Source organism: Zootoca vivipara, chromosome 7, assembly GCF_965207765.1.
Source record: "Zootoca vivipara chromosome 7, rZooViv2.hap1.1, whole genome shotgun sequence".
Classification (NCBI taxonomy): domain Eukaryota; kingdom Metazoa; phylum Chordata; class Lepidosauria; order Squamata; family Lacertidae; genus Zootoca; species Zootoca vivipara.
Window position 1 is genome coordinate 92788515 of NC_142590.1, and position 27019 is coordinate 92815533.

The 27019-nt window shown below is 46.3% G+C and overlaps 2 protein-coding genes across 9 annotated transcripts; one reads left to right on the forward strand and one right to left on the reverse strand.

Moving 5' to 3' along the window:
- Window positions 1-3288: 3288 nt before the first annotated feature.
- Window positions 3289-14114, reverse strand: PLAGL2 (PLAG1 like zinc finger 2). Of its 5 annotated transcripts, XR_015950891.1 has the most exons (5): window positions 13468-13604; window positions 11180-11280; window positions 10407-10772; window positions 6690-8091; window positions 3289-4390 (listed from the first exon to the last, which is right to left on the reverse strand). XR_015950891.1 is itself a non-coding variant. In XM_035122824.3 (4 exons), exons 3-4 carry the CDS (start codon window positions 10655-10657, stop codon window positions 6888-6890), a joined length of 1455 nt encoding a protein of 484 aa, XP_034978715.1. In that variant the 5' UTR covers window positions 10658-10772; window positions 11180-11280; window positions 14051-14114; the 3' UTR covers window positions 5482-6887. The 5 variants fall into 5 exon arrangements, 4 of the variants coding, with proteins under 4 accessions (XP_034978715.1, XP_034978713.1, XP_060133372.1 ...); XM_035122824.3 differs by lacking the exons at window positions 3289-4390; window positions 13468-13604 and adding an exon at window positions 14051-14114 and having other exon boundaries at window positions 5482-8091; XM_035122822.3 differs by lacking the exon at window positions 3289-4390 and having other exon boundaries at window positions 5482-8091.
- Window positions 13722-26679, forward strand: POFUT1 (protein O-fucosyltransferase 1). 4 transcript variants are annotated; one of them, XM_088673507.1, is made up of 7 exons: window positions 13722-14068; window positions 16201-16318; window positions 16756-16938; window positions 17382-17494; window positions 20738-20930; window positions 21475-21717; window positions 22596-26679. In XM_088673507.1, the coding sequence occupies exons 1-7, from the start codon at window positions 13722-13724 to the stop codon at window positions 22782-22784; spliced, it is 1386 nt and encodes a 461-aa protein (XP_088529633.1). In that variant the 3' UTR covers window positions 22785-26679. The 4 variants fall into 4 exon arrangements, with proteins under 4 accessions (XP_088529633.1, XP_034978716.1, XP_088529635.1 ...); XM_035122825.3 differs by having other exon boundaries at window positions 13734-14068; window positions 16197-16318; XM_088673509.1 differs by lacking the exon at window positions 13722-14068 and adding an exon at window positions 14600-15885 and having other exon boundaries at window positions 16197-16318; window positions 22596-23538.
- Window positions 26680-27019: the final 340 nt, after the last annotated feature.

The following is a 27019-nucleotide window of genomic DNA, read 5'->3' on the forward strand; positions in this document are numbered from 1 at the left end:
TGTTTGTTTCATAGTAGCGCACACTTAACGTCTTGTGGCTGGCGAGTGCACCTCTGGGGGGAAAGTCAAACCTCTGGAGAATCACAGCACCTGCTGTGGCTGCAGAAAATGGTAACTTGGACCTGCTACCTCCCACATTGTTTTTGTTGTTAGCAGCACTGAAGTGACCTTCCCAGGGTGCAAGCCTGGACAGTGTGTATGGAGGTCCTGGGCTGCCCAGAGAACAGGACATTCCCCCCCCCATTGGATTAGATGCTGGCTAGTGAAGGGATTAACATGGAACACTTGCCTCACCCTGGGCAGTGGCAACCCATACTACACCCCTGGGATAGCTTTCTAGGGAAGAGCCAGAGGCTCCAGCAGGATGATGTAGAATATGGATCCTGCGTATATACAACCTGCGTTGTTCATAGGTGTTCCCACTCCCACAAACAAACAGCATAGCTTGTACTTCAAACGTTTTTAATAAGCATTTTCATTTTTTTAAAAACACACCCTCTTTCATTTTGGACTTAATTCTGTAAGACAAAGAAAAGCTAACTGAACAATGATGAACTGTACACTTCCTAATGGCACTTCAATCTTTAGTTTTAAAAACCTGGACTTGTAAGAAGTCCTACAATACTTTTCATCAGAGGAGGTTATTTGCTGTATTTAGAAAAAGTGCTAGATTTGTTTGAGAAGTCCCAGCTTCAGGCCTAGAGGGCCTTGGTGGCTCTTATGGCGGGCGGGCAGGCAGGCTTGGGAGATGAGGCAGGTACGGCTCAGGTGAGCCAAAGAGGTCAACTCCCGCTTGCAAGGTGCAAGGTCGGAGAAATTCCAAATGAGCCCTTGAAAGTTCAGCTGTTAGACCACAGCCCTGAGCAGGAGAGCAAAGAAACAACAGTCTCGGGACAGACACTTTCAGGCAGAGGGGCCACCTGTGAGTTCAAGCCATCAGTTCTCCTTGTGCTGTTCAGAGGAACAGGAAACTTTCCCATGAAAAATGACGGCGAGGAATACAGCAATCCTAGATGCTGTCCCAAATCTCAAATTCCAAAGCAAGAATCATGCCCCACTGAAGGCAGATTATGTTGTCCTCTGCCCATGTTCCCTGCCCCCCACCCTGCCCAGTACAAAGCACACTAGAGTCACAGTGTATGCTATTAAGGCTTTTGCAGGAGCAACCAGAGCTCAGCTGTCTGACCCGGGGCACGTGCCATGCCAAGTGCAGACACAGGCTTTAGTTCTTCTCTGGTGAGGTGGAGGCCACTAAGTCTTGTTTTCTTCCTGCAATGCCTCCATGGGTGACAGCAGTTGCCCTGTTCCCTTACCATCCTTTATATGCACACAGAAGTACAATGAAATTATGAGAACATGGCCACCATTGCAAGCAGCAGCAGGTACATGGGAGTGATGGTCATTGCCTTGAGGTGGCAGATCACAAAGTGTGTGTGTGTGTGTGTGTGTGTGTGGCAGGGGGTATAGCCCCACAGCCTGCTCTAAGGCAAAAGCATCCTGTTTAGCAGGTAGGGTAAAATCTTGGTTAAAACACATTACAAAGCATTCATTTTTAAAAACAAACAAAACAAACCACAGCTCTTAGTTATTAAGACTAAGCAAAAACCCAGAGTTTTAATGAGATGCTCCCTAGAGGTTGAGAACACACTAAAACTGGAAAGGCGAAGGCAGCCATTCCCAGACTACCTAGATTTGGGGGAGGGGTCAGTTTAAACAGCCATGAATAACAGCAGAGAGCTACTTAGCTCATTGACACGACACATAACATTTCTTTCTTTGGGTGGATGGTGAGAGGAAGCACTCCGAGATGTCCCAAGCTGTTGCAAAAAATGCAGAAAGACACAAACCAAGCCAGAATCACAGAGGGTTCGACAACATACGTACTCACTCTCTCGGCCACAAAACTCCCACTTTTTGATCACATACTATTTTCACCATTTTTGTTAAGATCTGGCAGTCTAGGGGACCTTTCCGCTAGGACCACCAATGCAGAGGGGAGGGGAGCATGCAGTGCACATGTGGACAACACCCTGTAAGTGAAACTCTTTGCACAGAACTTGCACTTGCAGTCATTCATTTTATCTGGCATAACTATTTAAGCCAAGATTCCTATGTATCACTAATCCAAAAGATGTTAACTTTTCCTCTTCTAATCCCAGGAGGCTGCACAACTTTTCGCTTTTGCCCTTTCTAATGGGCAAGTCTAGAAATAGTGGTATCCTAAAATTTAATTCCACTGTTGTGAAGGACATTCTTCTTGGGGACAGTCAATCCCACAAAACAAGGCAAGAAACAAAAGAACTTGCAAAGGCAAAATCTGAACACAAAAGGACGGGAGAGCAAAGCGTATTATTATTATTATGTTAGATTTTATCTGCAAATTTCTAGCAACTTGCCACCTCAGTAAGAAAATAAAATGAGTTATGAGTTTTAAGGTGTGCCAGTGAAAGGAAGGGACGGTACAACCCTCCCTGCCTCCTGATTAGTTTACTATTTACAGAGAAGAGGTCAATGCTGGTAAAATAAAGCCATTGGGCTTATTGCTAACTAAAAGGGAAATAAACAGCTTGGTCAATAGGAAAGAGTCCAACACATTGAGTCCAACACAGAGAGCTGCGATGTTGTAGCATTCGGCACAAGACAGGTGGCTAACTGGTACAGGAAGAAACCGCAAAGCTAAATGGGAGACAAACATATGGCCAAAAGAGCCTTGTTTGGGGTGCTGTAACACTGGCATCACTAAAGCTAGGAAGGTCTAAGTACCAGCTTCCTCAAGAGGGCGGCTAAAAAGGTAGACCAAGGGTGATCAAATGGCCAAGAGGATCCAACAAACTGCAGCCATTTTAGCCAATCCCCCCTTTGACATGGTAGAAATCTCCAACAGGTGATCCTTCCAGTCTTTGCGCCGCATGAACTGGCATCTGCCACACAAGAAAGAGAAAAACCTTTTGCCTTCAATGGTTCATGAAAGGGTGGTAAATATCAGGTTGGACTACACAAGAATACAAGTGGCATTTAACAAGACAGCTGTCAAGATCACCTCATCATGACCTGAATCAATTCTAAAGCTCCGGGGAAATAGGGGAGAGGGGGAGATGAAGGAATGGTCTTGGTTAAAGCTGAATTCTCTCTGCAAAGAAGAATGAAACCTCTTTAACTCCAAGGCCCAATTCCACTTTCAATTCTACGGGCATCATCCTATGAAACAAGCCATGTGAAATTAAGTCCCCTACAAATATGCCACATTTAGGATCGAAAGGAAGGAAACAACTGAAGAATTTGTTGTTGTTTTTAAAAAAACCCACATGCCAGCTGGAAAGGGTGAATACAGACTAGTTGTTTACCTTTCCAAATAATATGGGCCTCAAAGAAATTAACTTACAGTAGCTTAACATATCCTTATTTCCACCGGCTATAAGTTTGTAGAACTAGTTGTCATTAAGTATAATAATGGTATATGGATAAACAGCTACTAGATAAGATCATCAGCTCATCTAACTTTTCAAGGTAACCTGAAAGCTGTGTCCTGACGAGCAGTGAGAATGGAAGACCCTTTCCATTTATTATACTATCCACCAAGGGGAGGAACCTGCTAATTCCTATCTTAAGTGTTGCCTCCTTCCCACTGCCTAGTTGTGACAATGACTAGGTTACCTGCCAAGCAGATTCGTATTCAGACAATTTCACTCCTGAGTAAAGCTAAGGGGGTGAAGGAAGTCCCCCCCCCCACAAAAAAAACCAACCTTCTGTGAAAACTTGGTTCTGCACAGAGAGAATGCCCTGGTAGTGGGACAGAAGATTCTGCAACATTCCTCCTCCTCACCCCAGTTTGAGCTGGTCTCTGCTTTTTCCTCCTGCAAAATGCATCCGGGCTGAAGAACACGGGGACATGGTGGCAAATCTTACATATGTAACATGAACATGGCTTCAGTGGATGGTTCTCACTCAAGTTCTTACTCCACCCCAAATTATTAGCAGAGTAATATTTTGGTATAAATGTGAATACTAAGCTTGGGGTCCAAGTTGGCTCTGAATTACTAGGCGGGGTTGGGGAGAACAGAAATCTCACCTATTCTTACCTTCGGTTAGGTAATAGAACAAAGAGACCCAAATCATGGAGACACATTCAAAAGAACAAGGGCTAGTGGCTGACATATTCTCCTTAGTCAGACTTTTGTCAACACTCAAGGCTGGAAGCAGTAAAGCAGGCAACAGACGAGGCAGGAATTGCCAAAAAACTGGAAGAGTCACACAACACAAAGGCAACTCAACCTGGGGAAATCTTGGATCAGTTACGTTCAAAAGTCTGAAGAAGGTAGAAGTATGGAGATTTATCACGAGTGTCGAGGTAGGGATGTGGTGAGGATTGCATAGGAGACTGCAGCAATTTCTGGAAAAAGAGAGGAACAGGAAACGCAATTGAGGTATTTAAAAATACTGAATGATAAGGAGAAGCCCAGACACTCTCCTATTTACCCAGCGCAAGGCACTCGCTGAAATTAGAAAGGCAACGTCTTAAAAACAGATCAAGAAGCATGGCTTGTGGAACTTACTTTCACATGCTATTGTTGAGGTAAGTACAATGCAAAATACTAAAACTGATATGAAAAAAATCCAGCTAGAGAAGGGCTAGCTAAGCCTACAAAGCCTGTCCTTCCAGCAGGAGGGGAAATCCTGTACAGAAAGCAATCTAAACACTGGAAGGCAATGGGAGAAAAACCCATACCTTAAAAGCAAACTGGAACTAACATGAACTAGTAGAAAACAATTTTCCTTTGTATCTGCTGAAGCAAAAGGGGCTCCAGAGAGACCACTGACTACATCTTAGGATGAAGGCAGAGGTAGGCTTATCATACCCAGGCAGCAAGAGAAACAGATCCTACTGTCTTAACTCCTACTCCACCCCATATATCTCTTTATTTATTTATTTATATATGAATGTATATATGTATGTATATATCTGAGGTATGAAGAAGTGAACATCCGGGGCTCATGAAGATACCCTGAAGTGCCACACAGGCAGACTGACCCCAAACGAGGTTACCAAGTGCGAATTCATAAGGACAGGGAAGAAGGGAACCTACATCATGAGGTATTTGCTGTGATACAGACAGAATAGTCCAGGAAAACAGCTTGCTGAAACAGCAAGGGGAAAAGGAAGTGGAATCTAAGCAAGAGGGAGAAAGGAAGCAGCAAACACAGCACGCAAATGCATGATGGAGAAGCAGAAACCCAGGAGCACCAATGGGCCCAGTTCATCACCTTGCCTTGGAAGGCAAAGCACGCAGGGACCCTGAACTGTCGCAGCAGAAACAGACAGCAACCCGGACAACCACTGCACTCTTTGCATGTCCCAACCCTTTGGTTTACTGTGTGGGTGCAAGATCGCAGAAAACACTATGAAGCAGCCCTCATTTTAACTGGGTAACACATTCCTGGAACACAGGGAAAACGCTAGGAACAGGCTGGGCGGGGGGGGGGCAGAAAAGCCCAGGGGGTCTTACAAAGGAATGCAAGGTCCCAATGAGACAAAGGAGCACAGGAAGTTGTGGGAAGCATACCCATGGCGCAGGAACAAGGGTACGAAGGCATATTGAGAACACGACACAGCTAGGTCAAAGTTGCCACCCACAAATGCTACCAAACTTCCTTCAAGAGGCAAGTGGCACAAGTCTTGCTAAGCCACTGGGAGAGCAAGACTGTGGCCCTATTCCTTTGGGCAAAGGAACGGTTTGGGCAAGCCTATGAGGCTGAACTATTAAGCTCTGTGGGCAGGGCTTATCAAGAGTGGGAGTGGCTACTGCAAAGCACAGCCCAATGGCTTCCTCCAACAAGCAGTGGGGCGAGGTAGAAGGAAGCTTCTTCTCAGGACTTGTTGCTACTGGGCTGAAGCGCTGGGTCCTCTCAGCAAGCTCCTTTGTGCTTCAAAGCCAAGGACCAAGTGTCAATTTGAAGGCATTGTGGCAAACCGCAGTGCTGAACTTAAGTAAGCCAAAGAAGTGGGGAGAAGCCCTCAAGCAACAAGCTTCCATTAACAGGTGAGGCCGTGGTCCACTCCCCTCCATCCCTGCGTATGCTTTGGGAAAGAGCGCTCACAAACACAGAAAAGCAAGCCTGGCTGTTTAGGCTGCAGGATCCTTCTGACCCACGCGAGATTTAAGGAAACATGACCTACAGAGCAGTCAGCTAAATTGGCAAAAGCAATCCATAGTCAGTTTTGCTTTCCCCACAGGGGAAGAAATGGAAGTAGTGAAGTGAAATCAGGGCGACCCGATTCCATTGTGTAAACAGTGTGCAAGCTGTGCCAGAAACAAGGACGGTGTTCCTGGCACTTCCTGATTTGCAATAGTGGTGGGGGTGGGGGGGAAGACTTTTTACGGGTGCGTAAACACGATTCGGTTGGAATGAGTCTTAATGAAGCGGCTCTGAAGAAAGGAAGTGTTGACTCTGCACACACTCAGTACTGTATGGGCGCAACCAGCAGAGGTGATGTGGGAGGGGCAGCAGGCGACAACAGGCTCTTCCAGCCTTCCCCGTGGACTGAGACACTGAAATGCAGAAGAAATGTTGAGCCCTAACGTGAGGCAGACCCCCGATTCAATCACCTCCTAAAGTGGAATGAGGACGGAAGCCCCAAGGAAGGTCAGTTTTGATGCCTGATTTACCAAACAAACAAGGTGGGGAAATACCTGAATTTCTATTTGCTGCAACCTACTCACTGTCTGGGACTGAGGCGCACATCAAAGTCCGCGTGGCAGTTCCAGTCCACACAGGCACTCCTCCCCTCAAGCCTTCCCAGCCTACGGTAGGAAGGAGAACAAATCTGGGCACCTTTGCTGTACCCAATCCACTTGCCGAAGGAAAGTCCCGTTCTTTCCCCAGCTGCCTCACTGGAACGCTTGGTGAAAACGTGGCAAGGTGGTTGCACCCAAGCCGGGAGAGAACATGGAGGGCAGCGAGTGAAGTGCTCCGAAGCCAAGGGAGGTCGCAGCTCCTGGCGTCTCTTGCGGTGGCAAAGTGGAGAGGAGTGACTGGGTCTCTCCCTGTGAATAGCCCATGACTAGACCCGCCGATGACACGGGAGGGTTGCATGATGGGAGGTTCAAGGGGAGGAAGCCCAGGAGATGGGAGAAGTCCATGTTAGCAGCACAGAGAGCTTCAGAAAGCAGAGCAGGACTCTTGGAGAGCAGAGTCTCCTCCAGGGTGATAGGCTGAGGAGAGGACGAGGATGGCTCACCAGGCACAAGGGACAGGCCTGCAGGGAGCTCTGCCAAACAGCTGTCCACCTCTGTTTTGGGGAGCTTGTCAGGCAAGTATGAGGTAGATCCAAGCTGGTACTTTGGGGGAGGTTGTGGTGGGGAGGATGACTCCAGGGGGTAGCTCATTCCCATTGGCAGAGGATTGGGGACTAAAGAATGGGGCATTCCTGAGCTGGGCATGGTGGGGACATGTGCCCCATACATCCCCATTGGCAGCATCCCAGGGAAGCTCTTGCTGTTCATCACATCCCGGGATGCCATGCACAAGACGGGGCTCAGTTCCTCTTTCACTGCAACGGATGAGCTGCAGCTGAGGAGGCCTAGCATGTCCACCGGCTCCGTCTTGATCTTCAGCAGTTCTTGGGAGTGGCTCTTCTTCATGTGTCTGGTCAGGTGGTCTTTGCGGCCAAATCGCTGGGCGCAGTACTGGCACAGGAAGTCCTTCCGGCCCGTGTGCACGACCAGGTGCCTTCTCACATCTTTGCGAGTGTAGAAGCGGCGGTCGCAGTGGTCACACGGGTGCTTCTTCTCCTTCACGCTGCCTGACGGCCTCCGGGAGTGGGCCTTGAGGTGCTCCAGCAGGACTTGGGTGCTCTCAAACATCTGCAAGCACACTTTGCAGCTGAGATCGCCACTGGCGGCAGCATGCATGGCCAGGTGGCGCCGGTACCCGAGCTTGGTGTTGTAGTTCTTACCACACTCTGGGCAGTGGAGAGCTTCTTTGTTGGGGTCATGTGTCTGCAGGTGGTTGCGAAGGTGGTCCTTGCGGTGGAACATCTTCTCACAGTACATGCATTGGTGGGGCTTCTGGGCAGAATGGGTGGCCAAGTGCCTTGCGGGGGAAAGAAGCACAGGTTATAAGCAGCTTACTTGTCCCCCACCCCCCTGCCCCTGCCACAATTACCACAAAAGCTGGGCAGGTTAGCTTGGGTAAGGAGATTCTCCTTTGCCTGGTTTTAAGAGTTACAGGAGAGCAAAGAATTTGACGTTTGCCACACCCATCCACACATCTTACCATTCGGATCATAAATGGGACCTTGGGGTGGGGGGAGAATGCTATGGAGCCTTGTGTGGTGAAGAAGAGTTTGGATTTGATATCCCGCTTTATCACTACCCGAAGGAGTCTCAAAGCGGCTAACAATCTCCTTTCCCCTCCTCCCCCACAACAAACACTCTGTGAGGTGAGTGGGGCTGAGAGACTTCAGAGAAGTGTGACTAGCCTAAGGTCACCCAGCAGCTGCATGTGTAGGAGCGGAGACGCGAACCCGGTTCCCCAGATTACGAGTCTACCGCACTTAACCACTACACTACACTGGCTCTGGTGAGGTCTGTTGCATTTCACCAGCAGCCCCAAACTTTTCATCTATGACCGCATAGTGTAAGTTATCCTTCCTATGCTTAACCAACCTCTACCCCAGAAAAATCTGCTCTTCTTCTTCTATTATTGCCCATAATAATAGGCAATAACTACATTCAGTGACGAAAGCTGTATTTGCACTGGTGTTTACTGGGGTGAAAGCATCCAGTGTTTGTCTATTTCTTTTTTAAATGAAAGGGAGTATATAAATTCTTAATCATAGCAACAACCCTTACCCTACAATGAATTTTTCCCTGGAGCATTTTAAACTGGAACTTAGCATGGTAAGCTCTGCTGGGCTGGTATATTGTTTTCTGACCACTGGAAGACACAGCCTACTATCTACCTTCAGAATGTAGGCAGAACCCTACCCCAGAAGAGGAGGCAGTTCAGAGGACAAGTGTCTCCTTATTCACTTGTCCTGGTTTTTGGGAGACCATTTTCTTCCCTCCTCCCATCCCTTGATGTCCAGCTGAAGTCAGTTTTGTGTAATAATAAAAAGAACCACAGCTTAACAGTTTGTTGCAACAGAGCTGTTTTCTGCTCTTGCAGTACTAATAGCAAACTCAGATTACATTTCAGGGAAGGTCTCACACGTTACAAAATAAAGGGAGGAGATGTTTACGCTCTCATATAGACCTCTGTGCAGGGGAACAACCCTCCACACACACCCTCTCTCTCTCTCTCTTTCTCTCTCACACACGCTGTTTTAACATTCAAGCATGCAGTTGCCAATGAGTGGTGCCAGACAAGGATCTGGGAGAGCTGTGTTTGAAGCAAAATTCAGACAACAGGCTGGCACAGCAAGCCATTATTTCTCTTTCTCAATCTCAAGTTTGGTAGAGATACTACAAAAGGCTATTGTGAGGTTGAAACAGAGTACCTGCCTTGAAATGTGGGGAAAGTGTAGGCTTTTCAAGCAAAGATGGGGTTGATTTGAAACACTGTAAGGTTTCAACAGGCCCGCAAAAGTGGAATGCTTGCATGGTCCTCCACAGTGGCTTCTAAAACACCATGCCTTCTTATAGAACTGCTCCTCGGTATATTTGCACTAAGGCAGTATGCCTCTGAATGCCAGTTGCCGGGAACCCCAATTAGAGAGATTACCACTGTGCTCAGGTCCTCCTTGTGGGCTTCCCATAAGCTTCTGGTTGGCCACTGAAAGAAAAGGAAGCTGGACTGATGGTTCACAGGCCTAATCTAGGAGGGCTTTTCTTATGTTCTTAATATGGCAGCAAAGACCAAAGCAGGAGCTTGGCCGCATAGAATTTGTCAAGACAGGTGCCAACCAGAACACATGTGTTTGTTTTATACCCCACCTTTCCTCCAAGGAGCTCAAAGGAGCCTGGTTTCCTCACCGCTTCTTTAAATCTCTAAAACATTGTTTCCCAAACTTGGGTCTCCATCTATTTTTGGGCTGCAACTCCCATCATCCCTACTTAGCAAGACCCGTGGTCAGGGATGGTGGGAATTGTAGTCCAAAAGTAGCTGGAGACCCAAGTTTGGGAAACACTGATCTAAAACAAACCTGCTCCATGGCCGAGTTTGAACCCGAGGCTGCTCCACCCTAGCCAACCCTCTAACCCAGGGGTGTCCAAACTTTTTTCAAAGAGGGCCAAATTTGATGAAGTGAATATGCGTGAGGGCCGACCAAAGTTGTTGACCTTTTAGGATTGAAGCTGTTGAGCTTTTTTTAGGATTTAGGGGCCGGATTAAACTGACCGGCAGGCCGGATTAGGCCCCCGGGCCAGACTTTGAACATGCCTACTCTAACCCATCCCCACACATACCTGTAGAGCTTGTACTTGGAAGCAAAGGCCTTGCCACAGTGCACTTGAGGGCAGCCGTAGGGTCTCTGCTCTGGGTTTGCTCTCAGCTTATCCACACTGGGGAAGGAGGCTCCTGACGGTTCGTGCTGGCATTTCCCTTGGCTCTCGCTTTCTCGGCCCTTGGGGCGGGGGACTAGTTTCCAACCCGTCTCCTCCTCCTCCTGCTTTGCATCTTGAATCCAGTTGGGGACGCTGGTGAAGAATGCGGTCATGGCAGGCCTAACAGAGGAGGGCCAAATGAAGCAGAAGTCCTGCCCATGGGCATCTCACTGGTATAGTCACATCCACTGACAATTTTCAAAAGTTTCAGCAAGAAGAGGTTGCTACCTGGAATGATGAATTGCATGCTTAAGGTAAGTGAATGGACACATGCACAGAGCAGGGGGGACAAGACTCCACATTTTAAATCTACTTTTAGGCACCAACCCTATTTTGAGTACAGGAAAAGATTTAGATTCCTAGATGTCAACATCAACCTTTAAAGAGCACTTGTGACTTGTTTTCAGTTTCAATATTTAAATAAGAGATTATTACCACATTCATAAATGCCAATGCTAGTGTACATTTATTGCAGCAGCAGTGGAAATCTGTCTGCATTTTTTTTTAAAAGGCTCAGGACAAGGTCCAGCTCCTCTTGAGGTTTCATTACTGACACAGTGTGTCTTGGATTCAGTGTATGACACTTTTGCAAATGCCTGATAAAGGAGAAGGCATTTACCTTACCCAACACTTACCCACTGAACTAGTACATTGCTTTAATCAGGTGAGCTGCATGATGTAAGGGCAGGGGTGGGAACCTTTTCCAGTCTCAGGGACGCCTTGCCTTCTGGGCAACCTTCAGGAGGCAAAAGTGGAGAGAGCAACTCATGTAACTTTTGACTCTGTACAGTGTGCTAGTAGCTGCACCCCCTCTCACACTTCTTTATATGCTCTACCCAGGCCAGCAAGAGGCATAGCTAGAGTTCAATTATATATTCCAGCCAGGCAAAGCAGTGGGTGAGGGGGGGAAAGCAGGACCAGTAAATTCCCACACTGCTATAAGGCCTGCAACACTCCCACTTGGGCAATGGAAACTACATAGTTACAATCTAAATTCCAGAAGTGTTGGGGGTGACCTTTCAAAACCTGAGAATAAAGTATCTTGCCTGCTCTACCCCATTCCTCTGTTGATCTTCTAAATACAGATGTCACTTTTTCAACTGCTATTGGGAAAATGTATTTTGGGATGAGACAAGTGATCTGGGAGCACCAGCCCCATAGCAATGGAAGCCAAGGAGGTGGGGGAAAGACCTGATAACTGCTCAGCTGGTAAGAGCAAATGAACACTTTCTACAGCAGCTCTGAGATTTCTGAAGTAACAAAAAAGTCACAGCACCTTCATGTCCTCATCTTGGCCTACTAGGTACATAATTATTGTTTACATTTTACATCTTGGAAACTGAAGCATGCCCTTGTTTTTGTTTTGTCATTTACATTGTTAAATTTCAAATGCCTTTTGGGAAAGATTGGGCTACCGTACTCTGCAAAGCACCACAACGGTGATGGTCCTATGTAAACATCACATCATTTTCAGAAGATGCCTGTGTCAGAGTTCTTCATTGTACATGCCCTGGCACCTCTCAGTTGCTTTCTCATACTAAAACTATGCCCCTCAACCAGCTTCAAAAGGAGGGCCACTGAAACGAAACAGCTTAGAGGCCCCAAACCTTCTGACTATAGCCTCATCCCTGCCATTTCACTTGATTCATAAAGCTTACTGTTGATCCTTGTTCAAGTGACGTTCCCTACTTGCGTCACCTGCCAGAGGGATGCCAAGATTTATTTTTAATGTGATTGTTATGTTTGCACATCTGCCTGGGAATTTGGCAAGCCAACAGGGCAGGCTGCCATTCTGCTGGAGCCAAGTGTTTCCATCCAAGTAGGTCAAATCAGGACAAGGCCATGTGACCTTCTCAGGGGAGGTGGGCACAAAGCCAGAGCTCCAGCACTTTTCTTCGCTCATGCCCTTCCCTCTCCAGGCAGAAAAGGAACTGCCCATCAGCACTCTGGACAGTGAGCATGCAGAACCAACGGAAAGCCTTCTGCACATAGCCAAGGGCTCAAGGAAGACCTGAGCGGCTAAAATGCTGTTTGTGTGGCTGACGCACATTGCTTCTACTACATCAAAGCCGCAGGAAACCCTCTACGAACAAACAGGTGCAGAAAGTGCTTAACCTAGTTTTATGGAAGAAATGAGGATTGAAGGGGGGAGGGGGAGAACAGGGCAAGCAAAGTTCATAGCACTAAAATCTCATACACTCCTCTACTACAGGAAGCTCCAAGTTTTTCACCTTTATTTTAAAGGGAAACTATGGAGTTCTCTGTGTATTTTCTCTCTTGGCAACGAAATATGGGAGTCAGCCTCCTTCCAAGCCGATTACTGTCTCAATCAGGCCCAAAATGGTCTGCTCTGATTGGCAGCAGCAGCTTAGGAGCAGAAAAGGTATTTCCCAACACCTCCCACCGGATCCTTTTCACGCCAGAGGTTGATCCTGGAGCCTCCTGCATGCCAAGTACCCGCAGCCACATCACTGAACCTTCCCTCCAAAAGGCACAGACTCGAGGCTGGTGTCTTCCTAGCTACGACCCACCCCCCCCACTCTGCCCTTCTTCAGCACCAAAGCTCCTTCCTCCAGTCCGGTTCCCGCTTCCACCTGCAACGAAGTAGAGCTGCACCTGCTCTTCCTGCCCGCCCGTTTCCCACCTCAAGTCTAGAGACACTCGGGGTAGGGAACTGACCTTTGTTGTTGTTGCTGCTGCTCTGTAAACACGCGCGCACGGCGCTACTGGAATATTATGGCCGCCCTCACCTATCTGGGGGGAGGGTGTTCCACACAGCCCTAACATTGGAGGGGGTGCTTATGCTGCCGCCCTGAACTCCATTAAGCCCCCCCCCCGCCACCCCCGCGCATGCGTACTTTCGAGAAACCGTCCTCACCCCCGCCACTAATACACAACCCCTCAAGGCCGCTCGCTCGCTCACCCCCACCCCGCGAGTCGCTCCCCTCCGCTGGCTCGTCCCGGCCGGAGGAAAAGGCGAGGAAGAAGACGACGAAGGCGGGCCCAGCTCTTGTTGTGGTAACTGAGCGGACGGCGGAGGCCCCATGTCCGGAGGCTGCGGGGAAGAGGAACCGCTCCGTGAGGGGAAGGCGGCGGCTGCTGAGGGGACTGAGGCGGCGACGGTTCGTTCGCCTTTATTTTCCTCTCGCGGGCTCGCTCGCGCCCCTCAAGGCCTCCATGGCGCCACATCCGGCTCAGACCGGAAGCCGCCTCGGTCCGGCCGCTCTGCACTCACGAGCGCCGCCGCGGGGAGTGCCGGGAAAGGGGGCCGGTCGCCATGGAGACGGGCGCGGCCTAGCCCGGCCTAGCGAGGCAACTTCCCTCCCACTATACTCTACGAGCCGAAGCCGCTTCTTCCAAGCCGGAGGAAGAGGCGGAAGGAGGCATGGCTGTTCCCGGGAAGGAGCCGGTCGGCGTCGCGGGCCTGCAGGTGCTGCTCGTCCTGTTCCACCTGGGCAGCGGAGGCGAAGGCGGCGGAGGCGCCTGGGACCCGTCTGGATACTTACTCTACTGCCCCTGCATGGGTGAGGCGGCGGCGGGGAGCGCCTCTCTTCCTCCCCTCCCCAGCTCCACGGCGCCACTCGGGTCATCACTGTCCCCTCTCCCCCCCCCACCTCTTTTCTCTTTCCTCTCGCAGGCCGTGGCTCTGTAGGCCGAGGGCTTTGAGGAGCCTGAGGGGCCTTCCCGGTGCCGTTGGACTACAACTCCCGTCATCCCTCACCGCGGACCGCGCTGGCTGCTGGGAGTGGAAGTCCAGCCGTACCTGTTTTTTTCAGAACTTATTCAAAATCAAGCAAATATTTCAAGTGGAGATGGAGTAATAACCACACTTGCTGTCACTGTGAATATGCGTTAAGGTTCACTTGGGGTTTGTTTATTTGTTTGTTTTGCTGAATGCAGGGATGTAAAGGGGCAGCTGATGGATAATCATTTTGACAAATGCGGGAGGATGTTAACTAGAGTTTAACTGAGAACAAAACACAGAGCTAGGGGCACATCTTGGACATATCTCATGCAGGGAGTGGGAAACCGGTTTTGGAAAACTGTGTTAAATTGAATTAATTTGGTAATGATTTGTAATAATTCAGAAAATCAATAAAAATAATTGGCAGTGAAGTGCAGCCATACCTGGAGGCCGCAACCTCACATCTTTTTTCTCCTCTGTTCCTTTTACCTTTGTGTAAAAAGAACAAACAAACAAAAACCACACCAACATTTATGTCGTTTCTTCTGCTGCGCTTTTTTGTAACTTGGGATGCTGCCTTGCCCTCAAGGAGGGTTGCGGTCCATCTAGCTCAGTGTTGCTTGCGCTGACTGGCAGCAGTTTCCTTGGGTTGCAAACCAAGAGTCCTTCCCAGGCCTCTATGGCAGGCATCCCCAAACTGTGGCCCTCCAGATGTTTTGACCTACAACTCCCATGATCCCTAGCTAACAGGACCAGTGGTCGGGGAAGATGGGGATTGTAGTCCAAAACATCTGGAGGGCCGAAGTTTGCGGATGCCTGCTCTGTCGCCTTTTAAATTGTGTGTGTGGAAGGCTGTTATTGTTTTGTTTATTACATTATGTATTTTTGTGTTTTTAATACTATAAACTGCCCTGTGATCCTTGGATGAAGGGTGGCATCTAAATTTAATTCATATTAATGATAATATTGGGCATCGAACCTGGGACCTTGTACAAGCAAAACAGGTGCTCTGCAGTCAAGTTATGGCCTTTCCTAAGGCTGTTTCCCCCTGTCTGTCAGATGATGGGTCAGAGGAACATGTTCAGTCCTGCTGGGTGCTGCTGCACTAGTGTGTTTTCCACAGGGCAAAGCAGACCTGTGCTGCCAGCAGGCTTGAACCTTCTGCTCATCATTTGGTGAGCAGAGAGTTCCATCCTGCTGGGTGCTGCTTCACCAGCATGTTCCTGGTGGGACTGCTGCCCTGTAGGTTATTGTTACGATTGCTGCATGCTACTATTGCGTTATAGGTTAGGGAGTGACCTGCGTGTGATTCTTGATCAACCTGCAGTGTGTTGGACTCCTTTGTAACGGTTCCTCTTCTCTGCAGTGGAGTGCACAAATTAGAAGATAAATGTTAAAAGTCAAGAAAATAATACAATGGACTTAAAGTGTGTGTGAGAGAGAGAGAGAGATTGAGATTTAAAGACTGCTAAACTATTATAAGCTCCCCGGGCAAGCTTTCAATTAAGGTAACAGCAACTGTGATTTTTATTTCAGCTTTGTAAATAGCCACTTGATTATTCGCTATGGGTATAATTTGCCTCCAGGTTATCAGATGTCTCATTGCCACCTTACTTGATACCGCTTTCTGACAGCTTTCCAAATAAATCCACAGAGGTCAGAAGTCTTGCTATCCAAGTGTACTTTCTTCTGTTAGTTCTTTGTGCAATAAATTTCTTAAACTTTTGTAAAAGTTTCCTTTCTTGTTATTTGGAAGTACAGTAATTATTGGTTGCCATTGATTACTAGGGCTTTTGGGGGGGGAGTTGGTTTGCTGCTCATTCATCCTGCACCCTGGGTAAATTTTCTTATGGGGGGGGTGGGACTTCTGCAAGCTTCTGTGGGTCGGGAATAGTTCCAGAGTCCTAGTATTGTTGCTCTGCCCCAGCCTGGTGACTAAGAAACAGGTCTTTATGTTCTATTTCAAGGGAGATTTGGGAACCAAGCAGACCATTTTCTGGGTTCTTTGGCGTTTGCTAAAATGGTGAATCGGACCTTAGCTGTGCCCCCCTGGATTGAGTACCGGTATCACAGGCCTCCCTACACAAATGTAAGTAGTTCTGAGAACTTCTGAGGTATATTTGGGTTCTGTGCTTTTGGAATGCCAGGTATTTTCCCAAAGCCATACATAAGCAGGCTCAGTGAATAGGTCCTTGCAACAGATGAGTTAATTCTGCTAGTGTTGGGTGCTACCTACATTTTGTATATCTTGTACAAGCAAGATCCCCTCTAGTCTTTAATTAGCCAACTACAGGTCTTGAAAGCTCTCTTGGCCTCTGCTTCAAGCCGGATTTTCATGCATAGGGAAGGAGTCGATAGTACATCAAACCTGCAAATCTGACAGACCAGGGTAGACCAGGTTTTGGAAGTCCTTCAGCCTTTGAAGTCATGCTGCTCGCTTTTCCTTCAGACGGTTGTGGATTCACTATTTCTGGAACAATTATGTGTGCGGACAGGCTCCTAAACTCTGTTTTCTTTGCATTGCAGCAGCACGTTCCCTACAAAGAATACTTCAAGCTGGCACCTCTCCTGGAGTACCACCGGGTCATCACTTTGGAGGAATTTATGGAAAAGTTGGCACCCATCCACTGGCCTCCTGGCAAGCGAGTGGCCTACTGCTTTGAATCAGCAGCTCAGAGGAGTGCTGACAAAAGGACTTGCCCCATGAAGGTAAGAGTCCTCATCCCTGAGGTGCCTTCTGTAACCCTGGGCTCCTCTGCTGCCATTCTTTTAGATCAGGCTTCCTCAAACTCACCCCTCCGGATGTTTTGAGACTACAGTTCCCATCATCCCTAACCACTGGTCCTGCTAGCTAGGGATCATGGGAGTTGTAGGCCAAAAACATCTGGAGGGCCGAGTTTGAGGAAGCTTGTTCTAGAAAATGTTCTGTGGATCATTTCAGTGTTTTTGTATTTAACTTCCTTTCATCCTCTCTATACTTGGAAAGCTTCTGTTAAACTTATGCACAAGTTTCAGTGGGGGCGGGACTATGGAATATGTTGTGTCAGCCAGGAGCTTGCGGCTCCCGTAGCAACTGCAGAGCTGCCTGTTCCTCTGGCCTGCCTCACCTTTCGTCTGCCGCAGTGAACGAGCAGGTGCCTTTGCTTTTGCAGGATGGAAACCCCTTTGGCCCCTTTTGGGATCAGTTTGCTGTGGATTTCGATAGGTCGGAGCTGTTTGGAGGCCTCTCCTTCAGTGCCTCTTACAAGGACCACTGGATTCGAAGGTAGCAAGTGTCGCTTGGGGGGCATGGTTAGGCACTGGGCACATTCCTCCATGGCTGCTCTGGCTTGTAAAGGGTTCTTGGAAATAATAATAATAATAATTAATAATAAACTTTTATTTGTGTCCCGCCCTCCCCGGCTGAAACCGGGCTCAGGGTGGCTAACATCAAACATAACATTGGTATAAAATCAAACAGCAATTAAATTACCTCCTAAAAACCAAGTCAGGATCAAATTAAAATCGAATTAGATGGCTTTCTGCAGGATTAGGGTTGGGAACAGTAAATGCTCATCAGGCCCATCTGTTTACGCTGTTCTTATACGGGCCTGTGAGAATGCTGGGAGGCCTCTTTCATACTAGTTCTTATACAAAAAGAGAAGGGGATTCAAGCTGAGCCCTGACCAAAGGCCTGGCAGAACAACTCCTTCTTGCAGGCCCTGCGGAAAGATGTCAAATCCCACAGGGCCCTGATCTCTTATGGCAGAGTGTTCCACCAGGCCGTGGCCAAGGCCAGCCTTATCTCCTTGAGGCCTGGGATCTCCAAGATGTTGTTATTTGCAGACCGTAAGGAAAGAAGGACAAGTATCCTGCCTTTCCGCACAAATATTTTAGAATTTCTGTTTTGTTGGAAGCCGCCCAGAGTGGCTGGGGGAACCCGGCCAGATGGGCGGGGTATAAATAATAAATTATTATTATTATTATTATAAATGGCAACCAAGGTGATTTAACAACAAGAAAACACAAAAACAGACAAAATATAACAACAGACAAAAACTGAGCAGCTAAAAATGCCTTGATAATAACATTACATTTTCCATTGAAGGTGGGAGAAGAAGCAGTGGCTTTAAAACTAGGGTTTTCCATCAGTTTTTTTAAAAAACAATTTGTAAGTAATTATCTGCCTAGCTCTTAGATAATAGTCAACTCTAAATTAGTATTATCAAAACCTTGCTTTAGGTGCCTGTAATGAATAAAAGCACCAGTCTGTGTTAGCTGCTAGAAACCAGGTTTTGGGTGGCCAAGATCTGCCATCTTTAATGTTATCTCTTTATTCTTATTCACTACAATACCGGTAGAAATTCACCCTTAAGTCCACACAAGTAATCATAGCTCAGGGAAAGAGTGCAAGGTCTCAGATTTCAATCCCTGGCAACTCTAGCTAGTTTGTTTATTTTTGATGGTAGTTCTATGCTGCTTCTTAACGGTCTTTACATTCATTCTTTATTTAGGTCCAAAGACCCACAAAAGCATTTTCAAAAGCAAAATAAAACAGAAATGCAGGGAAAGGATTCCAAGGCAGTCACTATGTTTTATCCAGAGCAAGTAGGTTTCTATTTCTTAATACTTCCAAGAGGAACTTAGCCACGGCCAGGGTAGTATCACCTGACATATCTCCAAGGAGGTACTTAAGGCAGCTTTCAGATTTTCCAGTCAAGTTTACCAATAGGGGTTTAGTTAATTGACCCCTGACTTGTTTGAACTGCTCACAGTGTAGTAGGATATGCTTCATGGAGTCAACACCCTGAGAGCATAAGCAGAGCCTATTCTGATAGGGTATACCAGACAGTTTGCCGTTTAGTGCTTCAGATGGAAATACGTTTAGTCTGGCTTTGGTGAATAATCAGTGATAGGTACCGACAGATTCATGAAATACAATGGTAACTGAAAATCACAGTCATAGTGGATTCCAGATGCAAACAGTCCACAGGCTACATAAGATCTAGAGCGAAGATCGCTTTGTGAAATATCCCATGACCTCTGCTTCAGGGATTTAAGGGCAATATCATAGCCCAGATGATGTAAAAAGGATGGCGAAAGACCAACCGAGGAGGCTTTTGGGGCCATAGTTTTCAGCCATGAGCTGATAGACTCCTCATTGGTTAGATGTAAAAGTAATCCCTTCCCCAATCTTTAGCCAGTATTTCAAGGCAGCCCCCCACACTTTGGTGGAGAATGGACGTTCACCTGTTTCCAACAATAGAATTGAGTCAGGGACACAGTTTGGGACCTGAAGTAGGGACTGTAGGAACTTAGCCTGGAATCTATCCAACTTAGAAAATAGACCATGTACCAGACATTTGAAGCACAAAGGAGTTGGGAAACATATTTCACATTAAAGACCCTTTATGGCTGATGGAACATAGTGACCTCTATTCGTGAAAAAGAGATGGAGTAAGGCAAGTTTGCTCATTTCCGCCTTATGACAAATAGTCTGCCAGTGGCAACTCCAGGACTTTTTGTGGTGAAACAACAGCACTAGGTACCGGAAGCATTTAGTCTGCTCCAGATTATGGCCTTCTAGTACCCATTTACAAGGGGAATATCTTTTAGTGAAGACCACAATTCTTGATTTCTCATAGTTGATAGATAACCTGTTTACAGAACAGTAATCTGAGAACCTCCGTAGTTGGTGTTTCAAGCCCGGTTTGGAGCAAGAGAGGATGGCCGCATCATCTGCATATAGCAAAATAGGGGTCTTTCTGGTTCCTATTTTGGGGAGATGACCATCTGGGTCCATTAGACTTTCCGCTAAATCATTTAGGAGAAAGCTAAACCATGTGGGGGCCAAAATGCAGCCCTTTCTCACTCCCCTTGCCATCTCAATACAATCCAAAAGTTGGCCCTGCAATTTGCTATCACTGCACAGAGCTTTAATAAGGAAGACAAGTCGCATAACAGTCTTTGGGTGGTATATGTTTTATAAGAAGTTCAAGGATCTTGGGCAGTAGAACTAGGAAAGACATATCCAGCTCTGTGACTGTCAGACACTGCTGCCAGTTGGCATGCGTGGGACAAAGGTCTGTGACAGTATTAGGCAGATGCATGCATGCATAACTAAAGTCTGCTTGCTTAGTCTGTTGATTTTTCAGAGATTGCTGTCATAGTTTAAAATACAGGGAGGTGCATTTTGCAACTCCCCCCCCCCCTAAGGAGGCCCGCCTAAGCTCCAGTATGCAGATATTTGGGAGGTGATGCAAAGTGTCTGGGGAATTAGGAAGTTCTTATTAGCTGAAGAGCATGACAACAGAAATGCAAAATACAGATTAACTTTATTCAGGTTAGCATATTCTTCATAAATCTTGTTAGTAATCCATCCCTTTGTTGTAGATGTGTTTTAAAAAAAAATTAATTAAAAAAAGCATTTGCAATAAAAGTTCCTAACAGTAAAAACAGAGCAGCACTAGTATGAGTAAACATGGCAAGCTGTAGCTCCTGTTGATCTTTCCACTGTGTCTTTTACTAGGTTTCCCTCCTCTGAACATCCTGTTGTTGCTCTTCCGGGGGCACCAGCCCAGTTTCCAGTTCTGGAAGAGTACCGGTCCCTGCATCAGTACATGGTCTGGTCTGATGAGATGGTAAACAAAGGCGAGTCCTATATTAATTCGTTCCTGGTCAGACCCTACGTGGGAATCCATTTGCGTGTCGGTTCAGACTGGGTATGGTTCTTACACTTACTTCCATGGGGGCTGTAATGTGGGCAGGGTTGTAATAGCGTCTGACTGGCAGCTTCTAGCTCCATATGAATAAAAAGGGAGAGGTGTGACTGTTAAGAACATACGCTGGTTCAGAACAAAATACTACCTAGCTCAGCATCCTGTTGCCTACCTAGGGCCACCCTTTGCCAGCTAGGTGCCTCTGGGAAGTCCATAAGCAGGAGTTGAGATCAGGTACCCTCTCTCTGTTTTCTTCCCCAGCAGCTGGGGATATTCAAAGGCATGCTGCCTCTGATCCTGAAGGGGTGTACACATTGTGACTTGCAGTTATTGACAGCTTCGTGCATAGTTGAACTAGACTGTTTGGCTGATGAGAACATAACTGAAGCTAACCATCCATTAGCAGTGTTTTTTTGCCTGCTTTGGCGAACTGTTTGGAATTCTCATTCTCCATTGTTATGAAGTCCCCCTACCTTTGTATGATGCTCTGTTTCTTACCACTTCTACCTGTGTGTGATGTTCTGTTTTTCTCCTCCCCCCGCCTTAGAAAAATGCATGCAATATGTTGAAAGATGGCACTGCTGGGTCTCATTTAATGGCTTCGCCACAGTGTGTGGGCTATGATCGGAACACTGCTGCACCCCTTACCATGGATATGTGTCTGCCAGGCCTGAAAGAGATAAAACGAGCACTAAGACTCTGGGTAAAGAAGACAGATGCAAAAGCTGTGTACATCGCCAGTGACTCTGAGCCTTATACGAGGGAAATACAGCAGCTTTTCAAACAAAAGGTAATGTCCTGCTGCAGCTGGAGCAATGAGTAGTTATTGGTGCAAACTTCACTGCTTTTCTCTCTCTGGGTGTATGCACTGGAAATATTCATGTCTTGTCTTTCTTCTCAGAGGAATCAGCGGGGCTTACAGCAGGGATAGGCAGAAGAAAGTTTGGGCTCTACTGGGTCTTTGAGTGATTTGACACATCTTTTATTATTATTTTTATTATTCATACCCCGCCCATCTGGCTGGGTTTTCCCCGCCACTCTGGTCGGCTTCCAACAAATACCAAAGTACATTAAAATATCACAGATTAAAAACTTCCCTAAACAGGGCTGCCTTTATGTGTTTTCTAAATGTCAGGTAGTTGTTTATCTCCTTGACCTCGATGGGAGGGCGTTCCACAGGGCGGGCGCCACTACCGAGAAGGCCCTCTGCCTGGTTTGCTTTTGGCAACACAGTTCTTTTGCTCAGAATATATGAAATAAAAAAATTCCTTCAGTAGCACCTTAAAGACCAACTAAGTTTTTATTTTGGTATGAGCTTTCGTGTGCATGCACACTTCTTCAGAATATATGGTGCGGTTGCATGAGATATAAAGGTAGCTGAACACTACTTCGGAAATCATTCAGGTGACTTCTTTCCACATGGCAAACCTGAGGTAAGACATTGTGGTGGTTCTTGAACCAAGGACTGTGAGACAGAATGGCATTCAACAGACTCCTTCTGAAAGATACTCTGAGAACCTTAAGGCGCTATAGAAAGGTGCAGCTTGATTAAACAAGTTCAGGTGGAGGGATAGAGTGAGTAGATAGACAACTTGTGGCAAACCCCACGTCTTGCTTGTGTGTGTTCACTTTCAGTAACTGGGCTCTGCTTGTTTCCCCCCCTTTCAGATAAAAGTGGTGTACCTGCAGCCTGAAGTGCCCCAGGTAGATTTGTACATTCTCAGCAAGTCTGACCATTTCATTGGAAACTGTGTTTCTTCCTTTACTGCTTTTGTGAAACGAGAACGAGATGTGCATGGGAGACCCTCGTCCTTTTTTGGCATGGACCACCCACCCACGTCGAGGGACGAATTGTAGTCCCTAGAGGAAGAGATGCCTTTGGACCCACTATTTGCATACAGTTCTCATAAATGCAAGGTCGTCCTCGAAGCAAGCACTGGATATATCTGGATTCTACAGGTTCACCCTCATGGTATTCCTTGACTATTACTAGAATGTGACCTGAAAGGAGAAGTGGATGACTTCCAGGAAACATTCCCTCCTCCCCCAGTTGTGGTTCAAATAAGCCAACCCACTCCACTCATCTCTTCTCCTTTCTGTGCTGCCTTGCTACCTCTTCTGGAATTAATAACTCGTCTGGTGCTTCCTTAATGCACAGTATTCTCAAGACAGCTTGTTCACTGACAAGTAGTGTTCTGACATTAAGAACTGGGAACCAGCAAATACGTTCTCTGTTGTGCAACTGACTGACATTTGCCTTGTGTGCTTTTGTTTTCTGAGCTGCCAAATGGATTTAATTCCCATTCCTCTTGCTGGGAGTGGAGAGACTAAGGAAATGATTTTGCTATCAGCTGTGACACGTTATGGGACTTTCAGAGGAGTTTTAATCCTAATAACACTGGTGCCCTGTGGACCAGCAGTTCTGTTTGCGGCAGTTCCCAGGTAGCATAGCGATACTTTTTAAAAAAAAAAAAAAAATCCTATTACATGAGAGCCTTTTAGAGCAGTTTTGTATTTTACCAAATTGGCAGTCTAAGCACTGTATACAGTATAAAATAGAAGTTAAGAAATAATCTGCTTTTTGAAACACCATAATAATTCGTAAATCAAATATTATGCACCTTTTATTGGGCCCATTTGCAACTTCGCTGAGAGCTCAGTGTATCAGTTGCATTTGAATGGCTTGTGGTGGGTCAGCAATCACGTCTTTCTGAGCTCTCTGTTCTGAAAACCCAGCCTGGCTGTCATCTTGAAACGATTTTGTTGCATTGAGCAGGGGGTTGGTGTGGTGAGCCAGTGTGGTGTAGTGGTTAAGAGTGGTAGACTCGTAATCCGGGGAGCCGGGTTCGCGTCTCCGCTCCTCCACATGCAGCTGCTGGGTGACCTTGGGCTAGTCACACTTCTCTGAAGTCGCTCAGCCCCACCTACCTCATAGGGTGTCTGTTGTGGGGGAGGAAGGGAAAGGAGAATGTTAGCCGCTCTGAGACTCCTTCGGGTAGTGATAAAGCGGGATATCAAATCCAAACTCTTCTTCTTCTTCTTCTTCTTCTTCTTCTTCTTCTTCTTCTTCTTCTTCTTCTTCTTCTTCTTCTTCTTCTTCTTCTTCCAACTCTTGATTATAGGAGCAATCAGAATAGATAGTCTTTTTAGTGTACACTCATTCTTTGAGCATCCTTTTTATGTTTAGAAGCTGTGACCTTTTAAAAGTCTCTGAAAGGAATAACCACTTGGTCCACTTTGAATTTCAGATATTTACTTTGAGTCTCTTGAAAAGTGGAGCCAACAGATAGTGGATTTTGATTTTGTTTGTTTGTTTTAAAGTGTTTATGCACTTTTCTCTGCATAATTGCTCTGAAATCATGATTCAGCTTTCTCGATGTACATCTGAACTATGCTCACTAATTTCCCTATAGAGTTTTCCCACAGAAAAATTCTCAGGCAGGAGATCTGCAAACTGTCAGGTTACCTAGATCTTGTTATGTTTCCTCATCACATCAGTAGTAACTTTCTGTGGTGATAGTACAGCATCTTACCCTCTGATAATTATCTGCTCCTGTGCATTCAGAACATGTTGACAAATTGTCCTGGCTACTGACTGCATGCCCTATGTCAAAGCCTCTGCACTCTATATTAAGACTGAATATGTTGTGCTGGAGGAGAGAATTTTCAGGAGCTTTCTGCTTGCTTTATTGGGCTTCAGTTGCAATAGCAGGATTGAATTGCAAATGAACTTTTGCTAGGTTTGGTTGCTTGCATAGCAGCACTGCCTCCAGTTTCTTTTCTGTCTTCCTCTGCCATCTTCTGAAAAGACTCTGATTCATAAATGCTAACAGTTTCAGCTGACCAGCAAACACTTTTATAAGCAGCAAGTTCATTAATTTAATCACTACCTTGCATCATGGTAGTGATCTCTTCCAACTCTACGATTCTATGATACTTATTTTATTGATAGTGAATTATCACCGGTAAGCTACAAATCAGAAACCAGCATTGTATTTGCTGGAAACATCTTTGCTCATCTTTATGAAGTACTGAAGACGTTTGTTTAAAAGTTCAGTCTTAAAAGGTGTCGAGAATCACAAGGCTTGGAAGAAATGCAGTTCCCGTGTACTAGTTTGGTAGATTCTGCAGTGAAACCACCTGTTCCGAAGCTACCTGTAATATGGATGATCATGATTGTGATGATTGAATGAAAAAAAGACTCTCAGTAAAATATCCAGGAATGTTTATGAAGAACTAAAAAAGCAAGAAAGGCTGAGGCTGTGGCAGCACATGGAGATGATCTCTGACTTCATCCGTTAGGTGGGATCCTCCCTTCTGCTTGCTTGAGCTTCTGAAAGAATACAGTATTTTGATTCCAAAGATCAGTAAGTGCCACAATATTTCCATCTGGAGCAGCAAGAACAAACAGTTACTGTTCTTCAATTTGTCAATAAGCATAAGAATATAGCCATTTCCTTGATGGATCAGGCAAAGGTCCATCTTAACAAAACCTTTTGTTCCCAACAGCAGCCATCCAGAAGACAATGGCAGTTCCTCACCAGCTTGCCTCCATCTTGTATATCAAGTTATATTGCCATATGGAGGTTCTGATGAGTTGTTATGGCTAATGGCCGTTTGTAGGTTTCACCTCCAAGAATCTGAAAAAAAAAAAATCTGTTTTACTGCCTGATAAACCCATGGATAAGCTCCACATATTATCAAAGGAAGTTCCATGGATTCAGTTATGTCCTGTGACAAAACTTACTTTTTTGTCTGCCTGGCAGTAGGTGGTTAGGTCTGTTTTGTTAGACGAACCTGGGTTCCCAGTATTATGAGAGGTAAGGGGAATCTCCCTTTTTGCTCTCCACGCTATTCATAGTTTTGTAAACTCTATCATGTATGCAAAGTTACTCTGTAGTTAATATATTTATATATAAAGCCCATTGTTTCTTAGCCAGCACTGAAGCATCAACATTCATATCTGGAGGCTTCCTAATGGGCATGAGAATTCTCTGTGCTATACCTTCAATATATCTTGCCTCTTTGTGGGAGGAAATGCCAACCTCTGCTTTTAAATGCAGCTAATGAATTTTTTTTAAGGTGGCAATCCAGGCTTCCTCAACCTCGGCCCTCCCAATGTTTTGAGACTACAGTTCCCATCATCCCTGACCACTGGTCCTGCTAGCTAGGGATCATGGGAGTTGTAGGCCAAAAACATCTGGAGGGCTGAGGTTGAGGAAGCCTGCTGTACACCATTATCTGGAAGTAAGTTCCAGTGAACTCAGTCTGGATACTCCTAGGGCTGTGCTGTTAATGATGTTGACCATGGGCTGCAGCTACACCTTGCCATGAGGAGGAGGCAATTTATCCGTGGGGTGCAGTCTCACCAGCATTTCTGTACATTGGTACCTTGGGTTACAAACACTTCGGGTTACAGACTCCGCTAATCCGGAAGTAGTACCTTGGGTTAAGAACTTTACCTCAGGATGAGAACAGAAATCGTGCGGCAGGAGCGGGAGGCCCCATGAGCTAAAGTGGTACCTTAGGTTAAGAACGGTTTCAGATTAAGAACGGATCTCCGGAACAAATTAAGTTCGAAACCAGAGGTGCCACTGTAAACTCCATTTATGTGGCTGGCTCAGAATGGAGGACATCTGGGGTATTTGTGTGCTATGCACAATATCGGAAGCCATGTTTTAATTTTTTTTAAAATTAATGTACAGAGGATAACTTTGTGATTTTCTTTTTCGTAATAAAACATCAATCTTTCTCTCGAGTGTTTTTATGACTTGAAACATTCCTCCTAGCTTTGGCTATGGTTAACATCCACCTGGTGAAACCACATGCTGATGTTTTCTCCTTTTAGAAAAAAGGAAGTTGTTGGCCCAGATGGCTGCCTTTCACCCTTCAATTTAGGGATCTCCACGTCTTGCTGCCGTGGAGCTGATTAGGCTTATGCCATTGGCAGAAGGACCCAGCTTAGAAGTGAGGTCATGGGCTCTCTCTTTCCACACAAGCTGTGCGCACACTTCCAAGCATCTGTTTTTAAAAGCAACAGATTCTTGTGCAGAGTGGATTAACCAAGTGCTTCTTTGCACAGTTGAAGATTT